Source organism: Sapajus apella, unplaced genomic scaffold (genome assembly GCF_009761245.1).
Source record: "Sapajus apella isolate SASKATOON/1434 unplaced genomic scaffold, GSC_monkey_1.0 scaffold28, whole genome shotgun sequence".
NCBI classification, from domain to species: Eukaryota; Metazoa; Chordata; class Mammalia; order Primates; family Cebidae; genus Sapajus; species Sapajus apella.
Genome location: NW_022436968.1, coordinates 16,753,125 through 16,781,092, shown reverse-complemented (window position 1 = coordinate 16,781,092; position 27,968 = coordinate 16,753,125). Strand labels below are relative to the sequence as shown.

The 27,968-nt window shown below is 37.8% G+C and overlaps 1 protein-coding gene and 1 non-coding gene across 16 annotated transcripts in view; one reads left to right on the top strand and one right to left on the bottom strand.

Moving 5' to 3' along the window:
- RBM45 (RNA binding motif protein 45) overlaps window positions 1–27,588 on the top strand; it is a 485,504-nt gene extending 457,916 nt beyond the window's left edge. For 4 of the 15 annotated variants that reach the window (XM_032292846.1, XM_032292844.1, XM_032292847.1 and 1 more), the window contains 9 exons: window positions 13,878–14,000; window positions 15,612–15,738; window positions 17,832–17,954; window positions 18,723–18,908; window positions 20,892–21,021; window positions 21,198–21,282; window positions 21,497–21,660; window positions 23,884–24,084; window positions 26,810–27,588. In XM_032292846.1, the coding sequence (XP_032148737.1) occupies window positions 13,878–14,000; window positions 15,612–15,738; window positions 17,832–17,954; window positions 18,723–18,908; window positions 20,892–21,021; window positions 21,198–21,282; window positions 21,497–21,660; window positions 23,884–24,076 (1,131 nt within the window). In that variant the 3' untranslated portion in view covers window positions 24,077–24,084; window positions 26,810–27,588. Of the gene's footprint in view, window positions 1–8,552; window positions 8,989–13,877; window positions 14,001–15,611; window positions 15,739–17,831; window positions 17,955–18,722; window positions 18,909–20,891; window positions 21,022–21,197; window positions 21,283–21,496; window positions 21,661–23,883; window positions 24,085–26,809 lie in introns of those variants that run through there. The other 11 variants (XR_004273289.1, XR_004273288.1, XR_004273287.1 and 8 more) reach the window with 11 other exon arrangements.
- Window positions 897–1,037, bottom strand: LOC116561256. The gene has a single exon (XR_004273350.1). It is a non-coding gene; the product is annotated as a U4 spliceosomal RNA (small nuclear RNA).
- Window positions 27,589–27,968: the final 380 nt, after the last annotated feature.

The following is a 27,968-nucleotide window of genomic DNA, read 5'->3' as shown; positions in this document are numbered from 1 at the left end:
ATCTCCAGGAATGACAAATTGCTTTGCAAAGATATTATAGTCTTTTCCAATCATTTCGATCTTAACCCTTAGTTGCTATCTGACTTTACCTACCCTCTTTCCACCAACAAAAAAAATGCTGAATATACTTTTCAAACTATATAATATTCCTCCCACTCTGCTAAAATCAATACTACAAATAGAATCACTACTGCCATTATGCCACTAAAATATGATTTTTTAAAATCTAGCTTATATTTTTTCAAGATAAATATATTACATAAAATCAAACACCCTGAATAAGCAAAAATATATGCCATACAAGATTGCTTGTATGGCATAATTCTTCTGATTAAAAGGATGATCAGTTATCCAAATACAGGTCTTATGATATAAATCCACATTTCAGTAACATATAAAGATTGGTCCATTTCTGATGCTGCAAATTAGGAAATTATTATAATGCCAAATCATGTGCTTTATTCTTTCCTACAAAATATCTGGTTCTCTTCCACAACTGCTAGTTTTTACCTTTGTTTTTGTTTGCCTCTGTATAAGAAAATCCTGGTGCTTGTCCTGTTTTTCAGCCAAAGAGGCCCCAGAGATTTGGACCAGTCTTATATTTTTCAACTTTTTCCACTGTGTGGCACTGAGCAAATTTTTGAATAAAGATCTTCTTGCCTGCTTCAGTATGTCCCATTTTGCTCTGCAGTGGAACATTAACACCACAAACCAAAGAAAATATCCGATTTTCAAAGTTAGGGGAAAAAAGAATTCCATCACTTTGGCTGAAGTGAATGCTAGTGTGATGTTAAACAAAAACATGTCAATTAAAGCATGCAAGCTTTAATGTCTGAGTGCTCAAAAACACAGATATAGTATAGCATCCAATTTCTTTCTTTTTTTTTTTAAATCAGTCTCCACAGAGACTGTCAAAAATTGCCAGTGCTGACTATGTTGCAAGTTGTCATGGCGGCGTACTGGGAAAAGTTTTCAATTAGCAATAATCGCGCCTCGGATAAACCTCATTGGCTACGATACTGCCACTGCGCAAAGCTATGGCATCCAATTTCGTAAAGACAATCATTTAATTAATTAGGCTTATTTTAAGTTTCTGCCATAGCTACTTCGGAAACTATTGGTATCAAAGAGGTTTTACATCAGCCTTCAAAGAATTACATTAATTTATTCATGTCAACCATATTTCTTTTCTTTTCATTTCTAAAAAGCGCATGTGCAAAAGATGATGTAAAACGTATAGGTCTTATTTTGCATCCCCTTACTTAAAAACAAGAATCGAACAAATAGAAAAGGTGTTTAAACATGATATTATATGTCTACAATAATAGAACTGTAAAAATAAAAAGTATACAGAAAAGAATGCAGCCATAGCAACCTATATATAATTTCTCTTTTACTTTATATTCTTAGCTATAAATACCAGACTAGATCAAGCATTATCTAAATGCAATCAGAAATAACATTATTGAGTTCAGTTAGTATTAGTATGTATTTAATACTAATGTAGTGGAAAATACACAATTTTAAGTAGGAAAGACCTTACTGTGTGGTGGTAAATATATAAAATAAATTTTTTACAAAGATATTTTGGTTAAGACTGTTAAAAATTCTATAACTAAATGCCTCCTTGATCTAAAATGATGTAAAAATTAAAATAATTTCAAACTATAAAAAAATGTGTTTTAATATAGTAATGAATACACTGGGTTTTATTTTTCTGTTTTTGTGTTCTGTGAAGAATGAGTACAAAGGAGATGGGGTTTGGGATGGATTCAAACACAAAGAATTACAACTTCAGACATCATGAAAATACCTAATTCTTTGAGAGTGGAGTTCTAAGCACATATTCATCTATCAATATATAACCCAGCTGAGAAACAGAAAATGTTGGTGTTATTCTGCCAGTATTAAAGAATACATATTGTTTAACTAAAGTCATACAATTGTTTAACATTATAATTAAACAATATGTATTCTTGGCAGAATAACACAAACATTGTTAGCTACTACTCCAAGAAAGGCCAATGCTTTATACACAATAACCTGCAAAACTAATATCTTCCTAACTTTTTAAAATATATATGGAAACCCATAAAAGTGTCAATAATCCACCTAAAGGGAAGATAGTTTTGTTTAGGTGGTATCCAAAAACAAGCTATGCACCAATGATTTAGGTCTCATAGAAAGCCAGGTAAGAAAATTTAACTTTATCCAAGAGAAGCTTACTTTAAAATTCCAAACACCACTCAAAGTACTGCATTCAATTATCAGTTCTATTAATTATCTAAATAGGTTCAGAATTCAGTGAGCCTTTGAGCACGGACAAAAAAGGATAAAACTTCAGTCACAAAAGCACAGTTTTGGCCTTTTTGCAAAATATTTCACCATAACCATAAAGTTTGCATCATAAAAAAGTCATCTAAGCACTAACTAGGGAATCTTTATTTCCAACTTTTATACAAAGCTGAAAAATCAGTTTGAGGATGGGCACGGTGGCTCATGCCTGTAATCCCAGCACTCTGGGAGGCCGAGGTGGGTGGATCACCTGAGGTCAGGAGTTCGAGACCAGCCAAGCCAACATGGTAAAACCTTGTCTCTACTTAAAATACAAAAAGTAGCTGGGGGTGGTAGGGCAGGCCTGTAGTCCCAGCTACTCTGGAGGCTGAGGTGGGAGAATTGCTTGAACCTGGGAGGCGGAGGTTGCAGTGAGCTGAGATCATGTCACTGCACTGCAGCCTGGGCAACAGACTGAGACTCCCTCAAAAAAAAAAAAAAAAAAAAAAAAAAAAACCGAAGGAAAATCAAATTGATTTTTATACTAAATAAATATTACTAGTAATTCAGGAAAATAGACATTTAAAAACAATCAAAAAACTGTCTTTGCTCATAAACCTCAGGTTTCACATGAAAGTCACATGTAACATATTTCCATTATAACTGTTACAACTACCATCATTAATCACAATTGAAACGTTTACTGCTCCCCTCTTTAATCACAGGCGAATACTGCCAGTACAAATACCTATGACCCTCTTCCAAGTGCATTAAAACCAACAGATTCAGTTATAGCAGGAAGGGAAGAGCAGGAGAGCAACGGATAGGATATCCTCAGAAGGACAGGAAGAATATGAAGAGAATTCATTTCGTCCTATAATCATTTTACACTCTATCAGCATTTCATATTTCAAAAGAAATCGCTCACTGAAATAGGCAAAGATGTGGCATCTAGCATGCAAATGGTCATTCTTCCAAGAATGAAGTAATTTCAAAACTAAATACAGTAACAGTGTCAAACATTTGTATGTTCTTAGTAAGTGACAGGCATGTTCTAAGCACTTTGTATATTATTAACTCATTTAGTCCTGACAATAGCCCTGTAAAATGGATACCATTAACATCTCTATTTTTATAGACGAGGAAAATGAGGCAAACGAAGATCAAGTGACTTATTTAAGGTCACAGGTTAGCAGTGGAGAAGACATGGTGAAAGGTAATGAATATTAAGTATAATCTTATAGGTTTAACAATTCCTTTTTAAGGGTGACATGGCTACCCTGTGTTGAACACAATGTCTGAAACACGGCAGTTGTTTACAACTTTTTTTTCACCCAACTGAAAAAGTGGTTAAAGAGGACTAGGTGGGTACATACCACTGCTATGACTTTTCATAAAAAGAGAAATGCTGGCCGGGCGCGGTGGCTCAAGCCTGTAATCCCAGCACTTTGGGAGGCCGAGGCGGGTGGATCACGAGGTCAAGAGATCGAGACCATCCTGGTCAACATGGTGAAACCCCGTCTCTACTAAAAATACAAAAAATTAGCTGGGCATGGTGGCGCGTGCCTGTAATCCCAGCGACTCAGGAGGCTGGGGCAGGAGAATTGCCTGAACCCAGGAGGCGGAGGTTGCGGTGAGCCAAGATCGGGCCATTGTACTCCAGCCTGGGTAACATGAGTGAAACTCCGTCTCAAAAAAAAAAAAAAAAAAAGAGAAATGCTAGTGAAATACTTTTTAATATGGATATTAAAAAGGTCCAGCGGTTCCGCCCTTCGCCCCCGCTCCCAGTAGTCACCTGGGACCACCGCCTGGCCTGAGTCCACGGCTCAGCTTCCAGGCCGGTGATCCAGAAACAGCGCCCCACACCTCAACTTCCAGGCTAGCAACCCAGAAACAGTGCCCCATGCCCCAATACTTTTTAATATGGATATTAAAAAGGGCCAGCGGTTCCACCCTTTGCCCCCCGTCCCGCAGTCACCTGGTACCACCACCCGGCCTGAGTCCACGCCTCAACTTCCAGGCTGGCGATCCAGAAACAGCGCCCCACACCCCGGCAGGCATAGCCAGACATGTGCTTCCGGTGGGCGCCAGCCAATGGCAAGCCAGCCTGGTCGCGCTGCTGATTGGACCCCAGATCCCGTGGGATCCCACGGCTCCCAAAGGCGTAAAGCCTTGTATCTGCTGTGCAGTCCCTGGCTCTGCGTGCCTGCTGTCCGGTAGCTGTCTTGAGCTGTCAAAAACTGGCTAATTAAACTGAGGAAATAAATTTTTAATTATTTTCATTATAATTCATTTTAATTTTAGGTAATTTTATTTTAATTTAAATCGCCCCAGTCACCAGATGTTTGAATGAAACTATTCTAAGTGGTGTCTATGAGTTTTGTCCTGTGATCTACACATTTAAAAGATGTATGTCATTTGCCGGGCACGGTGACTTCACTTCTGTAGTCCCAGCACTTTGGGAGGCTGAGGCGGGCAGATAAAGAGGTCAGGAGATGGAGACCATCCTGGCTAACACAGTGAAATCCCGTCTCTAGTAAAAATACAAAAATAATTAGCCGGGCCTCGTGGCACGTGCCTGTAGTCCCAGCTATTCGGAAGGCTAAGGCAGGAGAATCACTTGAACCTAGGAGGCGGAACCGAGATCATGCCACTGCACTCCAGCCTGGGCAACAGAACGAAACTCCTTCTCAAAAAAAAAAAAAAAAAAAAAAATTATATCAAATGGAATCAAAAGGAGCATATATACTGTGAAAAAAATCAGGCTTAGATATTATTCTCAAACTCAAACAAAAGCATGCAAACTCAAGGTGACTACCATTTCTTATCTGTCACAGGCCAGGCTAAGTGATTGCACACCTTATCAGTAGCCAAGTAGCCTTACAGATGGGACAAACGAAAACTCTGGACCATATTCATATACAACAATCTTAAAGTTACTAATTGATTACCAATAAGTCTTAGTTGTAAAACCTCTAAAAATTTGCAAATAGGGCAAAACATTTTTAGTTAATTAAATGTAACATATAAAGACTAACATCACCAACTAAGTAAGCCCCATTGTACTTGAGTTTGGAAAATAGTGACAAAAATTTATTATTTGATCCTGGCATTTCAAAAATTAGTCACAATATCACCTCTCATTTTTAAAAAGGAAAGATTTGAGGGAGAAAAGTTTCAAAAAACATCTAAATTTCATGTGAAGCAAACGTATGTGCACATTCTAATAATAGTGATTTATAAGCTACATGTTCTGAAGCCTTGAAAAAATTTAATCTACAAATGCCCAGCACATTTTTTTCTAATAAGCAGACTAACTAAAAATCATTCTTTCAAACCTCAGAGATTTTTAGGTGTTTTAGTGACACGTAATTCAGGTTCAAAGGTTTTATGATTTGAAATTAACAATTTGGTCATTGAGTGATGAAATGTTCTAAAATTGATTGTGATGATGCTTGCAAAATACTGTGAATGTACTAAAAATGATTTAATTGAATACATCAAATGAGTGAATTGTATGATATAAAAATTAGATCTTGCTGGGTGTGGTGGGTCTCGCCTGTAATCCCAGCTACTTGGGAGGTGGAAGCAAGAGAGTAACTTAAGGCCAGTTCAAGACTGCCCTGGGCAACATAGTGAGACCCCATCCCTTAACAAAAAAAAAAAAAGAAGAAGAATTGTTTCTCAATAAATCTGTTTAAAATAAATACACAAGTCATGAAAAAATATATTTACTATATTTTTAAACTTATAAGTAAACTTCTAATTTTCCTTGAATATGTGGTGTTTCACAAAGTTAAATAGGAAAGAAATTTTGCTTTCCTGGCATTGCCCAATATTTGCATTCCTGGTTTTGTTTTATGCAATCATGTGTCTTCTCTTTGAAAAAAATAATAACTACTCTCAATAACAGCCTAAAATTTTCAGGACACCAATCAGTAATCTTATTTCACCAAGAACGGAGATTGCTCAATCAGGGCAATTTAAGAAAATTACACATTTTCCACTAGATGGCACTGGTGTGCAAATAGTATTGCTCAGAATCTTTGCACTTGCTCTCATCAATAAAATTATCTCTACTAAAAATACAAAAAATCAGCTGGGCCTGGTGGCACGTGCCTGTAATCCCAGCTACTCAGGAGGCTGAGGCAGGAGAATTGCCTGAACCCAGGGGGCGGAGGTTGCGGTGAGCTGAGATCGCGCCATTGCACTCCAGCCTGGGTAACAAGAGCAAAACTCCGTCTCAAAAAAAAAAAAAAAAAATTATTACACTATCAAATTATTTTCATTTACCTTGATTGTTGTGCATAAGATAAAGAGAAATGGAAACTTAAGAAAAGATGCTTCTTAGAGTTGCTCAGTCTCATGGTAAACAGAGCCCTCATTTTACAGATATAGAATGTAATACAAGGAGAAATTATAAAAATCTTGTTAGTGCTAAATCCAGGGTGACAACCCACAATCCCTGACTCTCAGTAACCATCACACAACTGTAAAATATCAAGGGTGGAGGAGTGGATACCATAGTCAAAGGGAACAAGAAAATTAATCTCAATTGTGCCATTATACAAATATTATCTCATTTGATCTCTAAACTAGTTTGAGCTCCATATATATTATCTCATATGAGCATAACTATACAAGGCTAAGTGATTAACTCTGCAAGGGAAGGAGAGTGATTATTTTGTTCAGTACTGCATCCCTTCGGTATACCACAGTGCCTAACACATAGTAGACTGTCAAAAATATTTACTGATTAAATGAATGGGAGAATTAATTAAACTCGATAGCCACACTCCTGGGTAGCTATTGGGTGACTAACAAGCTTAATTAATTCAACCATAAAATAATATTATTTATTATCCATTTGGTAGGTAATATTATTTCTATTTTACAGTTAAGGAAACCAAAGCGGCAAGTATTAAGTAACTTGCCCAAGCTCACACAATTCAGTAGCAAAACCATGTAACACAATCTGACACTAGCTTGCATTATGTATTTACATGTAAGATTTCCACAGTGGGGAAAAGCAAGCCCTCAGGACATGTCTTTCCTGTTCCTCATTATATATCTAGCTCCTGGCATGGAACCTGGCACATAGTTGGAGTACAATAAGTATTTATCTGGTTGACTTCATAGCAACTTAGGTCTTAGCACCCAGGACTTGTTCATTTGAAGAACTCTAAACTCTGCTCTTGGTCCACTTAGGGGTTTAATCCTTTCCCTTCATTCCAATGCCACTGCTAAATCCAGGCCTTGTTTCTGGATTTCTGCTGGATTTCTGACCTCTCCTCGGACCTCACCTGTTAACAAGAAGGCATTCTCCACTTTCCTTGCACTCTATGATTTCTCGTAGTTCTACAGCTGAGCAGTCCACCGTTGCTGCCCTCCACCTCAGGGGTGCTCATACAAGTTGAGTAAATCAACAGATTGAGTTAGTGCTGGTTTTGGCTGTACTTGTATCTCTGTTACTTTGGCTATGCTATAGGACTCAGCTTCCTCATTTCCAACAAATGAGGCTGCAATTGAATGATCTCAAAGCTTCCTTTCAACTTTAAGGCTCTGTAGTTTGAACTCTATCCCATAGTGACCATCTATTGATCTTATGACCAAGATGGTGAGAAAGGACTCTCCGCTTTGACCAAAACTTAGGCTCGTCTGAGTCCTCTGCATGACTAGGCTTGATCTCAGGCTTTCAGTCCTTGTAGCATCCAGATTGAGCAAGAACCTGCTGAATCAGTGTAGTGGAAATCCTCATTCTTCGTATCTGACCACCATCCATATTAATCACCTTGGCCTGCCTTCAGCAAGTATCCTGTCCAGTTGGTTTAGCCAGAATCCTCCTTAACCCTGATGTTTCCTCTTAGTAATTTTCCACCAGTGACCTCCCACCCAGCTTCCTGGTTATAAACTTGTCCTTATTAGAGTCAAAATTCAGTCCAATCTCTCTCCCCCACTGCAGGACCCCATTGCAGCTGTCCCTGGCCCTGTCACCATGGCTCCCTTTGAATAAAGTTGGCCTTACTGTACCATCTCTAACTAGTGTCATGAGTAATTTTTTCTTTAACACTGGGAAGAATCCTTGACCTTAGGGGTGGGGTAAAGCCAGCGTTGGGAAAACCTGCGCACTAAGCAGCACAGTTCCGCCTGGAGGGAACGTCTGCACAGCTGATACTTGGGCCTGGGCTCAGTTGGAGATTTAGAATGGGTCAGAGTCCCCCGCGTCGCCAGAGGGCGCTGCAGGCCGCTCCCCGGAAGCCCTCATCCTGCGCGGCGGGACAGCCCCAGGCGCCGGACTCCTCTCTCTCCCGGAAGCGGAGCTATGAACCCGTAAAGGCTCGCTGTGAGACAGCCGCGGTGGCGGATACCGCCGAAGCAAAGAGCACCGAGGCCCCTGCGTTCGGGTGGTGCACCATGGACGAAGCTGGCAGCTCTGCGAGCGGCGGGGGCTTCCGCCCGGGCGTGGACAGCCTGGACGAACCGCCCAACAGCCGCATCTTCCTTGTGATCAGCAAGTACACGCCCGAGTCGGTGCTGAGGGAGCGCTTCTCGCCTTTTGGCGACATCCAGGACATCTGGGTGGTGCGGGACAAGCACACCAAAGAGTCCAAGGGCATTGCCTTCGTCAAGTTCGCCCGCAGCTCACAGGCCTGCAGGGCCATGGAGGAGATGCATGGCCAGTGCCTTGGCCCCAACGACACCAAGCCCATCAAGGTGCGGGTGCCGGGGTCCGGGTGCCCTCGGGGGAGGGAGTGGGCCTTTCGGACCTCCCTTCACCTGCTGCTCTGCGGGGGTGAGGGAGGGGTGGAACGTCCGTTCCCGGCAGCTGACTAGGCAGCACCTGGCGTGGGGAGGGGGCGGCTTTGCGGAGAGGCTCCCCTCCCACGAGACTGCGCCGGGTTGCAGGGAAGGGAGGGGACGGGATGCGGAGAGAACGTTTGCCCCCGAGAACGGACCCGGCAGCCGCGGCCACCGGGTGGCAGAGCAGCAGTGGCTGGGCCTCCCCGCTCCCTTGCCCTTCCTCATCCACCAGCTTTTGAGTTAACTTCCAAAATCGTCCTAGCCTACTTTAAGGACTTTTCTCACCTTCCTCTCTCAGATGCCCAGAATTTCCATATATGAAAAACAGAAAAACTCTACTTTTCCTCAAGTAGAGAAAAGGCATAAAAACTTGACGAAAGTACTTTAAACTAGGGTCCCCTGGTGTTGGACGTTTTCCCAGTACCAGACAAAAGAATGCATGTATATAGTACTTAAGTGCAGGAGTTTAAAACGGCCACTTTACATATTCATCACATTTTGTGATTTTGAAAATTATTTTAAATGAGCTCTGTTTCTGAAAGTGTTAATAGCATGTATTTGGCTCTTGACTTTTTCTGTTACTGCAACTTTTCTTTGAAAGCAGACCAAAGTAAACTGCCTCAAGAAGTGCCAAATCATTGAGATAATGACACATGGCAGGAAGGGTCATTTTGAGGGTTGAGTTAATCTATGCTTTTAGCACACTGCCTCGCACATGGTAAGCCCTTGTTATTGATTGGTAATAGCCAGGATGTCACTGCTTACTCTCTGTGACCTCAAATCAGGACTCAATCCTGAGAATCTGCCAGTTGCTTAAATCGTACTCTTCATCTGCCCCATGTAAATAGTTGCTGTGTATGTTATTCTGCTGGTACTTTGCACAAAAATATTTTCTCAATTAAAAAAAATGTTTTCCAAATTGAGAATGATATGAATATGGACTTATATATAAATAAAGGACTCAGAGATATTTGAGTCTCTGGAGGTCTTGTTCCCTCCACAAAAGAGGAGCCTGGGAATACACCAACAACACAGTAAACAATCCCTCCCACTTCTCCACACTTCTTCGAAGTGTGTCAGAGTAGTACCGCAACAAAATTAATTATAGGGCTGTAGCATACAGGATCAGGAGTTGGCAAACTTTTTCTGTAAAGGGCTGGCTAGTAAACATTTTAGGCTTTGTGGGCCACGTACAGTCACTTGTCACATATCCTCCTCTGTTTTTATAGTCCTTAAAAACTGTAAAAACCGTTCTTTAGTTCTTTCATCGTGGGCTATACCAAAAATGGAGCTGTAGTTTGCTGACCCCTGTACTAGACTGATGAGTTTCACTGCTGTCCAATTATGACTTTAGTGGAGAGGGTTTTCATATTTTTAGTATAACATGGCCACAGACCCCATGTGGGCAACTCAAAAAAAGTGCTATATTTGAAATAGATGGAACACCTTCCCCGATGAATATCTACAAGAGAAATTAAAGGCCCAACACTGAAATGTACCCTTTATTTCACCACAGAGAAATTAAAGTTCTTGCTCCCAAAAAGAATTAAACTTTACAATTTTGTTTTTCACGTTTTTGACTATTCAGTTTTAGCCAGAAGGTTGTTTCACTAGAGTGCAGTGGCTTGATCACAGTTCACTACAGCCTCCACCTTCCAGGCTCAGGCTCTTACCTCAGCCACCCTCCTGAGTAGCTGGGACTGCAGATGTGTACCACTATGCCCAGCTAATTTTTTTTTGTTTTGTTTTAGATGGAGTTTCGCTCTTGTTGCGCATGCTGGAGTGCAGTGGCATGATCTCAGCTCATTGCAGCTTCCGCCTCCCAGGTTCAAGCAATTCTCCAGCCTCAGGAGTACCTGGGATTACAGGTGCCCACCACCATGCCTGGCTAATTTTTGTATTTTTCATAGAGACAGGGTTTCACCATGTTGGTCATCAGGCTGTTCTCGAACTCCTGACCTGAGGTGATCTACCCGCCTTGGCCTCTCAAAGTGCTGGGATTACAGGTGTGAGCCACCAGTGCCCAGGCAATTTTTAAATTTTTTGTAGAGACAGGGTCTCACTATGTTGCCTAGGCAGGTCTCAAGCTCCTGAACTCAAGTGATCCTTCCATTTCAGGCCTCCCGTTTCAGTTGTAACCCACCACACCCTGACAGCCTAGTTTCATTCAGTAGCTGCAGCTTGAGTCATCTTCCACTGGAACACTGTTGTGTTGTTTTCAGCATTTCCAGTTAAATTAATTCAGCTGCAATATTTCTCATGTACTTTCCTTTGCAAAATTTCAAAGGATCTGTAAGACAAGAATATTATCGTACCAGGCCTTGTTGGGTGGAAACCCCATAAGAGCCAAGGCAAGGGTCTGAGACCTCAGTCTGTTCTCATATAAATATTGAATTAGAAAAGAATTAGAGATAGTTACATAGTTATTCCTATAATAATCACATAGCTATTCACATGTAATCATAAATATATACATATATACAATCATATAATCTTTAATTTTATTCGTAAGTCTCAGGTCATAAAGTATGGAACTGAAGTGGCATTGGGAAAGAGGTGACCCTAAGGCAAGATCCTCTAAGCCTTTCTTCACGCCCGCATAAGGGCTGCTGGAGGGCGCCTTGGCTACGCAGCAGCGCCAGCACTGTGAAAGTGCCCACTGTTTAGCCAGCTAGGGAAGGAGATGTCCAAAATGGCCGAGACATCTCCTTCCTTGGGGGAGTTAGGAGGAAACTCAGCCCTTCCAAGCCCTTGTGGTAGCCCTGGCAGCTGTCAGGGAGGCCTGCAGTCATCCGAGAGCTTAATTGTCTCTATGTGATGCTGTGCTTCAGTGGTCACGTTCCATGTCTACTTTCATGTTCCGCTTCTGTACCTGGTTCCTCTCTTTAAGATAAGAATTAGTAATAGTAACATAATTTTTTTTTTTTTTTTTTTTTTTTGAGACGGGGTTTCGCTCTCATTACCCAGGCTGGAGTGCAATGGCGCAATCTCGGCTCAACGCAACCTCCGCCTCCTGGGTTCAGGCAATTCTCCTGCCTCAGCCTCCTAAGTAGCTGGGATTACAGGCACGTGCCACCATGCCCAGCTAATTTTTTGTAGTTTTAGTAGAGACGGGGTTTCACCATGTTGACCAGGATGGTCTCGATCTCTTGACCTCGTGATCCACCCGCCTCGGCCTCCCAAAGTGCTGGGATTACAGGCTTGAGCCACCGCGCCCGGCCTAACATAAATTTTAACATCCCTGATATTCTTGACAAATATGAAAAAAGTGCTGACACATTAGGTTTTCTCCTCGCCTCGGCTTCTTGAAAATCCTGAGCTCCTGTTTCCAAGACATGTGATTTACCTGACCCTATCACTGACCACCATTACCTCACCCTATCTACCCTGCCCCCTGCTTTATACTCAATAAAAGTCAGAGTGTCCAGGCACTCAGGGCCACTGCCGGACTCTGCACTTTGGTTGGCAGTGCATGGCTGGGCCCAAACTCTCTTTTCTCTATCTCTGTGTCTTGTGTCTTTATTTTCACAGTTTCTCATCTCCACACCTGTAGAGAGGGACTCACAGGACCCTATAGGGCTGGACCCTGTAAGGCCTCAGCCAGAAAATATTGTCCAAGTAAAAGTTATTCTGTGACTAGCTATGTTATCTGATGGAAAGGGGAAACCTAGAAAATAGAAGAAAAAATTCTTGGCTTTAGTTTTTCAAGAATGCTTCTTATCTAGAGCCTGTGAACACCCATAGTCTATGAAAGTAAAAATTAATGGGAGAAATCTACCATGAGGAGGTTAATTATTTTACATATGTTCTACATATAGACTGTCTCCTTTATCAGAGATTTGAAACACCTCAGTCCTCTGAAATTTAAAAATTTGTGCTCTGATGGCACTTCCAGTCTCATCTTACCTGAGGTTCTTTTTTTTCTCTAGTGTCTTTGCATATACTTAAAGTTTCCCTATTTGTATTTCACTATTTACCATTTATTACTGGTATCAGCCGCAAGACTTTCTAATGGACCATTTCTCTGTTACTGAATACTGTACTCATATAGTGCTTGACATAGTATAGATTTATTGAAGGAATAACTAGAAGTAGACTATATAGGGATATGTCTCTAACCCTGTGGTTTTCTTAGTTGCTGCCACCTACTCTGGAATTTCATAGGTTCCAGTTTTCTCATGCTTGAATGATACAGAGCCCCCTTTAACAGCAGTAGATCGGAGACCAAGATATAGAGCCCCCTTTAAAGGAAAAAGAAACAAACAACGAAAGGGCCCTTGTTTATCGTGTTTTAATTAATTGTATTTCATTTCTTCAAATTGCTCTGGCTAAAAATAAATGCAAAAGTAGAAATATGTTTGGGAAAAACACAATACAGAGATTGGTATTATCTCATATAAAAAGTCATTGCGGGCCCAGCACAGTGGCTTACACCTATAATCCCAGCACTTTGGAAGGTCAAAGTGGGAGGATCGCCTGAGCCTAGCAGTTCATGACCATCCTGGGCAACATAGCGAGACCTCGTCTCTACAAATAATAAAAAATTAGCTGGGTGTGGTGCTGTGTGCCTGTGGTCCTAGCTACTTGGGAGTCTGAGGTGGGAGGATTACTTGAGCCTAGAACATTGAGACTGCAGTGAGCCATGATCACACCACTACACTCCAGCCTACGTGGCAGAGCAAGACCCCGCCTTAAAACAAACAAAAAAACACAAAACTCATTGCAATAAAAATTGCTTTTGAAAAAATTTAAGAAGTGGGAAAATAGTTAACATTATTTTTGGGGTTTTGTTTGTTTCTTAGGTTTTCATTGCTCAGTCCCGATCATCTGGAAGTCACCGAGATGTTGAAGATGAAGAACTTACAAGAATCTTTGTTATGATACCAAAGTCCTACACAGAAGAAGATCTGCGGGAAAAATTTAAGGTACTTATGTTTTCTAACCAGTTAGCATATGTGATAACTCACAGTCCTCCATAGGTTGTATGGGTACTAAATCTGAAGTATTGTTTGAATAAGGTCAGTAGAGTAGTCATGGGGAATTACATAACTGTTTTCATAATTTTCAATCTCTTTAAATATTAAACCTAGCATAAATTCGTTTTTAAAATTAAAGATTATGTAAAATCTGAAAGTAGTAATTATAGTCTCCCCCTGCTTTATTGTGACAGTAGAGATTCACAGAAATGAAGTACAAAGCTCAGAGACTTTTAAGTAAAGTCACAGGTAGTAGGTGGTAGAGCTGTGATTTAAACCCAGACTCTTGGAGCCTGGAGCCTGTTCTTGGTCTTTAAAATTTCAAAGCACTCTCTTATCACTCCCCTCTATTGCCTGGCATGTAGAGGCGAATCAGGCAGGCCTGAGTGTGTGAACTGTATTGTCTAGTGTTTGTAACAGGCCTATGGTGTGTTGATATGGTACTACTCATTCACAGAAAGTCTTATTCTTTGAAGAATTTTCATCCTAAAATTGGGCCTTTGAAGAAGTTACATATAATGAAGAAAACTAAGTACAGCTCTGACCTACGTAAATGAAATTCAAAGATCATTTTAAGTCTTTTTAGCCATTAACTTATGCGATGATAAGCTTTCACAAAAATTATTAAAAAGGAATTTTTAAATTGTTTTGAGTTGTAGCTTTTTATCTTTTTTCTACTAATCTTTCCATGAATTGGGTGGCAACAAGCAAGAAAGAAAATAAGTAGTAAAAAGTAATTTTCAAACTTCCTCTCCTACCCCAGTTGAGAATTCAAAAAAATGCTTCAAAAATAACAAATATCAAAAATGTATATTTCATACTTTCTCCAGAAGTAAGAAAAATGTTTTGTACCTTAAATATTTATAAATTTTTATCTTTTCCTGAATGAACAAATATGACACTTTAATGTATAGTAATTAAGTTTCTAATTAAGAATTTATAAAATAAATAATATCAATGGTTTATATTCTATATTTCTTTGAACATTAAAAGTAAACACTACTGCATGTTTCTCAGAATAGTAACTTTCTGAGTGAACCAGTGTATTTTAAAGATATCCTTTGAAAAGCAGTCCTTCTAAAGAATACACAATCATTTATGCTCCTGTTAGAAGACAGACAAGTAATTATAGCTAATGTTCTTTGAGTGTTTAGTATGTTCTAAGCCCCATGTAAGCACTTCACATGTTTTACTTCAGTATCTACCTGTGAGGTAGATACTACTGTTAGTTTCTTTTAATAGATAAAGAGGTAGGCACAGACAGTATCTAGAAAGTTTAATTCCAGAGCTCTGGCTCTTAACCACTTTTGAGCAAGACCTTGGAGCTATCCAGACCATGTACAGATTCTTACTTTTTTTTCTGTAGCTTTGTCCCTCTTTGATTTCTTTAAACCCCAGCTTCCTCATCTCTGAAATAAGCAGTATAAAATATCTGCATATTTTATACTGCGTACTTCTTTGTTTGCATGCAAGGGTCGCATATAAACAAATTTTTGGTTCAGAAATACTCTGTTCAATTAATTTTAAGCCCCCTAAGATAATGTCTCTTAACTCTCTTAGGTGTATGGAGATATCGAGTATTGCAGCATTATTAAGAATAAAGTCACTGGAGAAAGTAAAGGTTTGGGCTACGTACGATACTTAAAACCATCACAAGCTGCCCAAGCAATAGAAAACTGTGATCGAAGTAAGGATGTGTTTGTTTAACATTGTTAAAAACTTTTGTAAAAAATTCTGATTATTCTAAATAACTGAATTTAAGATTGGTTTTTGCTAATAACCATATCTGGCAATGTAATTTTGGTAGTAGGTATTTAAATACATGTAGTCCAAGGATGAAAAATACCTTGGGGCTATGATTAAACATTCATTGAGGCACTATCTTGAAGAAATAAGAGCAACCACTATAAGTTAGTGAAATGCATACTTTGGTTATTATTTGCAGAGGTTTTGGGTTTTTTTTTTTTTTCATGTATTTTAGAATTTTAAGTATTAAAAATTGACTTACCTTTTCAAGGTTTTTAAAATATTCTTTATATTTGTTTATATTTGATCTACACCCCAAAAAGTATATAGTATAACTAATAAACATATAGGTTAAAAATAAGATTTATAAGATGTGCTAACATAAATAATTAATATAGCTAGGGTTAATTTCAAGCTAGTGTGACATGAATTTGATCTTCTGATGTTGCTGTATATATAAAGCATAAGAATTTTTAAGATGTCATGGAGAACATTCTTTGTTGGTATACTTCTAGTTAGATATATTGACCTTTAGAAATTAGTTGTAGAATAATTAAATTACAGGATGTTAGGACATTATAAAAATCTATGTGTACTGGAAAGAATTACTGTTAATCAGTAGAATTCTTAGATACCCCTAAGGTACATACCAAAATTTTCTCTTAGATCCTTCTAAATTTCTCATTTAGCTAGCACTAATTAAGTAGCTGTGGTATACTCATCGATATGCTAAGTAGAGGGATACAGATGAATTATATGGCAGCCCTAGCATTTAAGGAATTTCTAGCTATATTGAGTAGCCAAGATCTAATAGGCACACCCAAAAAAATAAAGAATAATGGAAGAACTTTTTTTTGAAGGCTCTTTGAAAGCAAGAAGCATGTCTTTTTTGTCTGTCACTCCAAGTATCTAGTACAATATTAGGCTCTCAGTAAAGATTTATTAAGCTCTCTATAAAAGTAACTGCCATTTATAGTAGGTTTAATAAGAATTTGCCAAATGAAAAAAATGTTTGTAAGTGTATGGTAGAGTCTATCAATGGTGAAAAACAAATGTGCTGGATGAGCATGGGAACACATGTGGAGGGGGTAGGACTTATGTCTGGTGTTGAGTAGGCAGGACAGAAGATGACAGCAGTGCTAGCAGAGGCACAAAGCCAGGAGTAAACATGTCTTGCTTAGTGCTGTGAAGGCAGCTGTCTGAGTAAAGCACAGTATTTCTGTTGAGACATTTTGAGACACAGTTAACTAGGTACATTGGAACAATATATGGGAGGTTAGGAAAAGTTCAAGGTTAGTCCACTTTAGGATTCTTTTGTAGATTGTTTAGAAAGATTAAAGTAATAACAGTTGATCTAACCACACAAATTTCCAGAGAAGAATTCAAACTGGCTGGCTTTATCCTTTTTTAAGCCACTGAATAATGTAAAGAAAACTGAACCCTCCATGTACACATAAATGCATAATAAGCATTTTGTTTAAAGTTTCAGAGGGTTCCTGGAACCTTCCCACCTTTTGAAGCTCATCCTTGGACCCCTAGTTAAGAACTCTTGATCCAGAAGGAAAAAAAAAAACAGTTAAAGGACTGTTGTAATTAATTGAAGAGAATCTAAATTAAAAACAGAGGCAGGGAAGTTTGAGTGGAAGATAGCATATTCCAAGTGTGTGCATTTTAAAGGAAGAATCTTGGTGACAGATTAAATATGAAGAAGCCCTGCAGGATTTTGATGTCAAGGAACTTAGGTGAATGGATGATGATGTTATCTATAATACGGGAAGATTGGAAGGGATAGCATAGAATTGTTGATCTTTCATGTCTACATTGATTCATAATTTGGGATAGTTGCTATTTCTCATTTACTCTTTGCCATCTTCCAGAAAGCAAAGAAGTAGGTCTGGTGGAGATGACCATTGTATAAGTTTTACTATGTACAGTTATATTTATAAAGCTGAGTCAGGCACTAGCAATCAAGTATATTTGCACGTATGTTAAATTTGCTATGAAACTTGAAATTCATGGATTTTTTTTTTTCAGGTTTTAGAGCAATCTTGGCTGAGCCTAAAAATAAAGCATCTGAATCCTCTGAACAAGATTATTATAGTAATATGAGGCAAGAGGCTTTGGGACATGAACCTAGAGTAAATATGTTTCCATTTGGTAAGTAGGCTACCTTTACTTTAATAGTATAATGTAGTATATGCAATCTAATTTGGGTTTTAAAAAATATTCTGTTATTAGTCATCTATAAATTTCACCTAGTGAATAAATATCTTAAATGTAGCTTTTTATTTCTAAAAAGTGGCTTATAACTCCTAAGTTCTCAATATTTAACACTTATTTTGTTTAACTGATTTCTAATTATAGTTTTCTCTGTTTAGTTATCTTCATATTATAAACTGTTGCCACTGCCACATATCACTGTCACTTTTTTGGGCGAGCTTCTGCCTCTATGCAGCTGACCAAAAACTTAAAAAGACATATATAGATATCCTCTCAGTATGAGTCCTAAAATTTTGTCCCAGAACTACTGCTGCTTTAAAATTAGGGCTGCAGAAAGGAAAGGAATAGCAAAAGTAGAAGCTATAATAGAAAAAGGGAAAATGGGTGATGAAAGTGAGGCCTATGAATATTATTTGACATAAACTTTCAGGTAAAATTCTTGCTGTATTTTTCAGTTTTACATACTAAACTTATTTCTGTGAAATTATGCATTTCTGCTTATATTTCTTCATTAAAGGTAGGGCAAGGGGGAAGAGTTGTCTGTTTTCTTATCTTTAGTCCCATCGGTAGTGCTGATGACCAGAAGCATACTACAAAATACAGTGCCTTTATTCAGTACAATGGACTCTTTCTTTTCTAGTATTTAAAATTTTAAGTGAATTGTTGGCTGTGTAGAAATCTAAAGATTTACTTTTTTTTATATTGTTGGAGAACAACAATCTGAATTTTCAAGTTTTGACAAGAATGACAGCCGAGGCCAGGAAGCAATCTCCAAACGCTTGTCAGTTGTATCAAGAGTTCCTTTCACTGAAGAACAGCTTTTCAGCATTTTTGATATAGTACCAGGATTGGAATATTGTGAAGTTCAACGAGATCCTTATTCAAATTATGGTAAGATAATGTTCATATTAAAATACATATATACACAGAGTTTTGTTAAAATGGCTTTTCTCTAGTAGGACTTTTATGTCAGATACTGCTCGTGTGACAGGAATTTTATCTTTCCTTTTTCCCTACTTTAGACTTCAAATTATGGTGATACCTTAATAAACAAAGCCCTGGAACATATCTCCTCTTTACAAAATAGTTCACTGTAAAATATATTTTAACTCCCACAAAATATAACATTCTGTATTTCCAGTTGCACAACAAAAAAATACCTCAGGATAGAGCCTCTGTCTCGATGTACTCTTTTGGTTAATGCGAGGCAAAGTTATGAAACTCACAGTGTTTCCTCCTCATTCATCCCTAGATATCTTTCTCTTAAATTTGTACCCCTCATTCTCTTCATTCCAAGTATCTGAATGCCCTACTTCTCTCTCTGCTTCTTCCAGTTTCAGTGGAAGCAAGACTCTAATATCAGCCATTTGAATTTATTAGTTAATTGATTAAACCCATTATCTAGCATTAGCCAACCCATCTTTGTGTTTTAAGCTTTTGATTTTATTAAGGCTCTTTGTTAATGGAGGCACTGTGGCATAATGGGAAAGTTTGATGTTCCATTTTGCATCAGAATCAGGTACAAATCCCCGCAGTGGCATGTAGCTTTGAGACCTTGGCAATTTGCTTATCCTCTCTGAGCCTCTCTTTCCTCATATGTAAAATGGGATCATTGATACCTTCTTTGCCAGGGTTAGGTAAGAATTAGAGGTAATATATGTAAAATAACCTAATGCAAATTCTGGCACGTAATAGGGCACTCAGTAAATCTAAAGGTTTTTTTTTTTCTTTGTTAGTGAAGGGTGGTAGAGAGAAATCATACTTGGTTTGCATCTCTTCCAGTTTTGTAAGGATACTTAATTTAGTCCTTTTAGAGTGATGTGGCTGTTGATGTAGAAGTAGGGAAGTGAGTTTGGTATTGTGGACCAACAGGACTAAGGTAATTCCACCCTTCATACAGACACACCTGGCATATTTGTTATATGCATATAAAGTTGTGTTGTTTTGTTTTACCTCCCTTTTATCTTGTATGTCAAAATGTATTTGTTCCTATACCTACTGTTTTGTTTCTCTGGTTGGATGTGTCTGAAATATATGTGCAATTGGAACATCTTTTTATTAATAGACGTGTCACCATATAGTTTGAATCTCATTTGAATTAACTTTATATGGTCATTTGATTTCTGTGTTTTATTTCATTAAATATTTTATTAAAATATTGGATGCTTGGGTTTCCAGATGAACATAAATTATAAGTGTTTCCCCAGTGGTTTGTATTATAAATGTGAAAACCTTTTGGTTGTGTCACAAGCTCCTGGGCTCTCTGAGGAATGCATTATACCATTGTCCCTCCCTTTAACATCACCCTCCTAAACTGAAATTTGTCCCTTCGATGGAAATCTCTGCAAAGGAATGTAAAATATGTGACTTGTGATTTGAGATCATCTTTTCTCTATCTTTTCGTTTTTCATTCAAATCATTTTTACTCTCCCTACTGCTGCAGATAGCCAGGATGAGTATATATTCTTTTCAACTATCACTTCTCATTTTGTTTCCTACACAGTATGGTTGGAAAATCTTGATATTTCAAAGTAGATTTCAAAGAATAAAAATTTAGACTCATAAGTATATTGGTATGATATAAGAAAGCCAGTACCCTAAAATTAAATTTATGAGACAGAATGTATGTTAATATTCCATTTTCCTTAAAATATCATGTTCATTTTTTCCCCTAAATCATTTCTTCCTTTTCTAGGAATACACCTATTGCACACATGTATATCAGAATTGTGTTTTCTGATACATTTGATTGTGTATTTACTAGTTGTGTGATGTTAAAGTTCTAAATGGTTTCATTTTTGAGATACATTGTAACACAGGCCTTAGGCACTCAATCTGCTTTCCTGTTTCATTTCTATATATTTTCTATTTTAGGTCATGGAGTGGTTCAGTATTTTAATGTAGCATCAGCTATTTATGCAAAATACAAATTACATGGATTTCAGTACCCTCCTGGGAATCGAATAGGTGTTTCCTTCATTGATGATGGAAGTAATGCAACAGAGTAAGTACCATTCCAGGAGTGTCTAAAGCCGAGCTTTGAGTGTACATGATTGATAGGACTTGAAGAATAAAAATAGAAAACAGTTGACGTCTTAGGTGAGAAAGTCACACAAAACAAGTTATTGTTAAAAGACCGAATATTTCTAGTTTCTGTAAATTATCAGTTATTGTCTCCAGTCTCCTTAGAAAAATGGCAACACAGATGGTAGCTGCACAGCTTGCATCAGTGGTGTGGAATAACCCAAGTCAGCAACAATTTATGGTAAGTAGGTAAGAATTTAATCTTTGTAATATATCAATAGTATATAAAATAAATATGAAGAAAAATTGTACTTTTTTGATTACCTATATAAGAAAATTTTCAGAGCTACAATGGAAGACCACATAGATGCCATGATACATATCTGTCTTTAGCTCTTGGCCAAAAATCCCTAAAGGGCATTTTTTTCTTTTTCTTGTTTTCTACCTGTTAACAGCAATTTGGAGGAAGCTCTGGATCACAGTTGCCTCAAATCCAGACAGATGTTGTACTTCCATCATGCAAAAAAAAGGCCCCTCCTGAAACTCCTGTGAAAGAAAGACTTTTTATTGTGTTTAATCCTCATCCTTTACCTTTAGACGTATTAGAAGATATATTCTGGTAAGAAAATTACACTTTTTATTTTAACTTATTTATGCTAGTAATTTAAGCATTCTCCTAATCTAGACCCTTCTTTCATCCAGTACTTATCAGGTAGAGAGAATTTGTTCTGTATTTTTAAAAACTACTTTTTAAAATAATATATATATGTATATATTTTATTGTGTTTTAGGTTTTGGGGTACATGTGAAGAACATGCAAGATTGTTACCTACATGGCAATGTGGTTTGCTGCCTTCCTCTCCATCACCTATATCTGGCATTTCTCCCCATGTTATCCCTCCCCAACTCCTCACCCCCTGCTGTCCCTCCTCTAGTAAAAACTACTTATTTATATCATCTTTTTCAATTTCTGATCATTTTATTCTCTTATTTATCAATCACACACCCTAAGGCTCCGTATAGAATTTCTTGCTATTTTGTTTTGAAGACATAAAATGGGCCAGGCCCAGTGACTCATGCCTGTGATCCCAACATTTTGGGAGGCCGAGGTAGGGGGAATCACTTGAGCTGAGGAGTTCAAGACCAGCCTGGGCAAAATGGCAAAACCCCATGTCTACAAAAAATACAAGAATTAAACAGGCATGGTGTTACACACCTGTGGTCCCAACTACTTCTCGGGATGAAGTGACAGGATTGCTTTTACCTGGGAGTTCGAGGTTGCAGTGAGCCAAAATTGTGCTACTGCACTCCAGCCTGGGAGACAGAGTGAGACCCTTTTTATTTTTGTGCGTGTGTGTGTGTGTTTTTTAACTAAGCATCTTCTGTTTTGTTGGTGCATTGTTGTATCCTTAAGGGTTATACAGTCACATTGTGTAAATGATACTTGATTGTAGGGAAAAATATATAAATGCTTTTTATTTAAAAAAAAAAAAAAAAAAAGGAAGATCTGGCTGGCTCACACCTGTAATCCCAACACTTTGGGAGGCTGAGGCGGGCAGACACCTGAGGTTTGGAGTTCGAGACCAGCCTGACCAACATGGTGAAATCCCATCTCTACTGAAAATACAAAATTAGCCAGGCTTAGTGGTACATACCTGTAATCCCAGCTTACTCGGGAGGCTGAGGCAGGAGAATGGCTTGAACCTGGGTGGCAGAGGTTATGGTGAGCTGAGATCATACCATTGTGCTCCAGCCTAGGCAACAAGAGCAAAACTCTGTCTCAAAAAAAAAAAAAAAAAAAAGGAGGGGGAAGTTTCTTATTTTTGTGTTTTTAACATAACTTCTTTCTTCACTTTTTCTTTTAGGTCTTTTTCCCATTTGCCTTTCAAGAATGTTAGTGAATTAGATAGATAGGAAGCTTGTTAAAGAGCTGCACAAAATATCAGGGACAAATTGTGGTTGTATATTGAGGCTCAAAAGGAAAAAAATCAGGGACATGATTCAAGTCTTTTTGACCTTTATTTAACTGATGTATTTAGTTTTTTTCTTGAACTTCCTCTTTGTGCAAGGCAGGAACTGTGTATGCTAAGTACAAGAGACATTATGTAAGCAAAATGTTAAATGGACAAGACATTATAGTTCTTGTCCTCTTAGAGCTGATCTCATGTAGGAAACAGATAAGTAACTAGAAAATTACAACCCAGTGTGATTGGTGCTGTGATAAGGAATGTGTGAAATACATTGGAGGAGCAGTTACCTTAGAAACTCTGTGAAGCCTTGAAAGAATGAAGGTGTATGTGGAGACCTGAAGGATAAAAATAATTTTGCTACAGGTGAAAGCTGGTAGCATGCATGGTTATTTCTGCCATAGGGAATGGCAAAGAAGAGTTTTTAGATAGGGAATTTGAGAGTGTTAGGGAAGATGAAACTAAAAAGTCCAAGGACTATGTCAGGAAGGTTCTTGAGCTATATTAAGGAATTTGTTGTCACTCTGGAGGCAGTGGAGAGCTGCTGAAGGGATTTTTAGGGAGTAAGTGATCATATTTAGATTTTAGAAAGATCACTCAGAAGACAGAGTAGAAAATGGATTGAAGAGGGACAAGCCCAGGGGTTAAGGAAACTAGTGAAAAAGGAATTAGGTTAAGGAAAAGATGATGGTCTGAATGAGAAGAGAGACCTGGAAGAGAATGAATAGAATTGACTGAGATGTTTAAGATTGACAAGAGTTGGATGTCAGATCTGAGGAGAAGGGTGAGAAAGGAGTCAAGCATGGACTCCAAATTTCAGACCTGAGCAGCTGTATTTATCAATTTTGGTTGCTTATTTTTTCACTTTGTTTCAGCCGCTTTGGTAACCTGATCGAAGTTTACCTTGTGTCAGGAAAAAATGTGGGCTACGCCAAGTATGCTGATAGAATAAGCGCAAATGATGCCATTGCCACTCTACATGGAAAGATTCTGAACGGGGTGAGACTTAAAGTTATGCTGGCAGATTCACCAAGAGAAGAATCTAACAAACGGCAAAGAACTTACTGATTCTTGAGGTAAGCCTTTTTTAATCTGAATTTTAAAACGTATTGAGTAAATAGTATAGCAAGAGGAATATGCATAAGTACTTTAATTATGAACTTTTCTTTTTAGTGGTTTAGAAGTTGTTAGTTAAAAGAGCTTTGCAGCTATTTAAACTTTAAAAATTGTTGACATTTACTAGAAGAATGTTTTTGCCCTATCAAGTAAAATTGGATTTCAGTTTAGAAAGATAGATCATTGTTTTTTGTTTGTGAAATCTTAGATTTTAAGAATTTGACTTTTTTACTATATGTGCTTACATAAACTTTTTAATTACCCAGTGCTAGAATATAGATTGCTTCAAAAAAAATTAAAATACTTCTAAAGATCTTTCACTTGAAGAATTTCTGTCTTGAGTTATGAATTGAGGTAATTTATAACAGTCTTTTATAAAGATTATGTTTTGACTTCTCTCTAATGAAATGTCTAAAAGGCAATAAATAATATATCATTTTTGGACCTTCTGAACCTAACTGTTGGTGTTTTCTGGACTTATATTTGTGAGTTTGTACATTAAAACAATACATTCAGAAAATATTCTTGTGTGCATATATGTGTTTTTTAAGCAAACCTGACAATTTACCAAGAACTCTTTATCTATTGTAAATTACGATATGTACAGCCATATGAATTTCATTTCCTATTTTATTTATTAGTTTTCAAAAATCAAACTATAATTTCTTTTACTGTGACAGTTAGTTTATATTTGTATGGTTTGGGGAAACATTCTTTAAAGTTTGGCTTTTTTTATTCTGTAAAATAATTCTAAATTTCAGGGGAAGCTGTTTTCCTGTTCCCACAAACCAGCTTTCCAAGTCTACTGTAGGTCAAATGTAGTAGATGGCAAGCACTTTGAATTTAGTTGAAGCTATTGGCTTGAAACCTTTATTTTTTTCACTTAAGATTTTCTTTCTGACCAATTATGTGAGCTGGCACATATGAAAATGAATCCTACCAGGCCTCACTTCTAATGATCCTTCCTTCCCTAGAACAGGTCACATGATTAGTCCCTCCTTCATTGAAGGCATTTGAGGCTGGGCGCAGTGGCTCACGCCTATAATCCCAGCCCTTTGGGAGGCCGAGGTGGGTGGATCACAAGGTCAAGAGATCGAGACCATCCTGGTCAACAAGGTGAAACCCCGTCTCTACTAAAAATACAAAAATTAGCTGGGCATGGTGGCGCGCGCCTATAGTCCCAGCTACTCGGGAGGCTGAGGCAGGAGAATTGCTTGAACCCAGGAGGTGGAGGTTGCGGTGAGCCGAGATCAAGCCATTGCACTCCAGCTTGGGTAACAAGAGCGAAACTTCGTCTCAAAAAAAAAAAAAAGAAGGCATTTGACAAGAGAAGGTGTCCATTGGGCACATTACATACATTACATATAATTCTAATTTTTAAATGTTTTTAAATGTTATATTAAGTGACAAAAAAACTGTCATTGTACTGTACATTGTTAGCAGTTTAACCCTGGAAATATTAAATTCCCAGTGAAAAAGAATTAGCAAGCATTTTTTCCTGTTGATGAATAAAATGTTAAGAATGAATTCTATTTGGACAAGCTATTCTATAGCATGCAAAAAAAAATGGGTTTATTCTAGTCTGTGAATATTTCAACAATAGGAAATAAAAAGTTCTTGTTTTTACTCTATAAAACTTTATCCTTAAAAAGGACAATAATATAGACTTCTCAGTATAGAATAGTATATAAATTACTCTTATGGTTGAACCTTTTCTAATGATTATTTACATGTTAAAGAGAATATTGGGCTTAAAATAAAAAGCCATTTAACTGTGACTGGGCTGGTGTCTATGCCTTTTTAAAAAACAAAACAACAACAACAAAAAAAACCGCATAATCTCTCTCTGTCACCCAGGCTGGAGTGCAATGGCCTGATCTGGGCTTACTGCTACTTCCACCTCCTGGGCTTAAGCACTCCTCCCACCTCAGCATCCCAAGTAGCTGGGACTACAGGCATGTGCCACCATGCCCGGCTAATTATTAATATTTTTTATTTTTGGTAGAGTCAGGGTTTTGTCATGTTGCCCAGGCTGGTCTTGAACTCCTGAGCTCAAGCCATCTGCCTTTCTCAGCCTCCCAAAGTGCTGGGATTACATGCGTGAACCACTGCACCTGACCCTCTTTGCCTTTTTGAGGCCCAGTTTGCTCTTAGGGCTATTGAGAGACGAGTCAACAAAATTCCTAGTAAAATGAAAAAAGGCTTTTCAAGTCTAAGCTAAAACTCTTACATTTGTAGCTTCAGTGAAACCTTTGAGATGTCCTTTTATCTAAAATAATGACATCCAAATGATCAGAAACTAAAAGTATAATGACATAAAACTACCTCATGGCCAGCTGGTACTGTGAGAACTAAGCTTTATAAAACCACATTTTTCCCTCAAACTCATCCAATTTCCTACATTAGAGGAACTGCATATTCAGCATGGCTGTTCATAAAACTTTTAATCTATCGTTTTTCCCTTTTTTGAACTGTTACACATATTCAGGGCAGAGATAAAGTAGGGTCAGGTTAACTGAAATAGTTATTTGGATAGGATACAATTAGCTACATGGTTTTGAATTTCTTCTAATTGCAGCATGGCTTTTTAAAAATTTTTTGCTGCGGATCTTCTATTTACAATGGACTCCATTATGAGATTCTTCTTTGTTGGTGTATTAAATAAATATATTATCTTATTTTAAGGTTCGATAAAATACTGTGGAAGACTTTCCCAAATTTTATATGGTTGTGACAAGTTTTTTTGGGTAGGTGCACTTTTTTATTTGTTTCATTAATTTTTAAGAGGCTACAAACACAACTCATGAAGGCTAGTTTATTTTGTCTCTGAGGTATGGGCCTGGTATTAAGTGAGTCATGACTAGGAAATAGAAGCAACTGATCTAAGGATATAACTTTGAAAGTAGTTGAGTTCTGTTTCGAGATGGGTCTGATAACCACAATGTAATTGTCTATTTGAGGAAAACAGAAATTTTAGTATTTCAGAGCATCAGATTTTTTATTAATTCACAACATTTTCCCTCTAGAAATTCAGTACCTGCATCACCCTTCTGAGTAAGTTTGGTTTTATTTGGGGGTGGCTCTGATTAAGCAGATGACATTGGATATATTGAAATAAAGGAACAATTCCTAAAATTTTAGGAATGCTACAACAGCTGTTTCCTTTCAGGTGATGATTTTCATACTTGTGTTGTGTTCTTTCTACAGAACAAAGACTAAATAATGACATAATCCTCAGCTGACTGACTGAAAATGTGACTGGACGCATTCCCTGTGGACAGTTGACAGCTTTTTTTTTCATATACCTGATAGTCTGTGTACAGCATTGTTTTGTCTGGGAAGCAGGGATTGCTGACATGTATTTTTGAATCCATACATTAATGCTAAAATGAATATAGTAGTTGTTCCTTAGAGCAATATGTTGTTACGTGTAGCAGAAATAAAGTTTTCTTTGCTTAACTAAATCATGACTTATTTATGTGAAAGACAAGAATAGAAAAATTTAACAGGCAGTCTTTAGAACTTGACTAAATGACATATTTCATTTATTTTGAGATGCACATCTTTCACATTTTAACACCTCTGGAAGTGGAAGCATCTCGATATGAATTGTATGGCTTAGTGTAATTGATAGCCTTTTTTTCTTCCTTAATAAAACAGGAAAAGGTGCTTTTTTCAATCAATTGCTTCTTAGAGTCAACAAAATATGGTAACTGCTACTCAATCTATACATCCAGGTTAACTGTTTACACTTAATCTAAGAAAAAAAGACAAATCATTAGAAATATTTTATACTGTATTTTTTTTTTAGTTATACCAAAATGCGTTGGTAATTTTGTAAAGC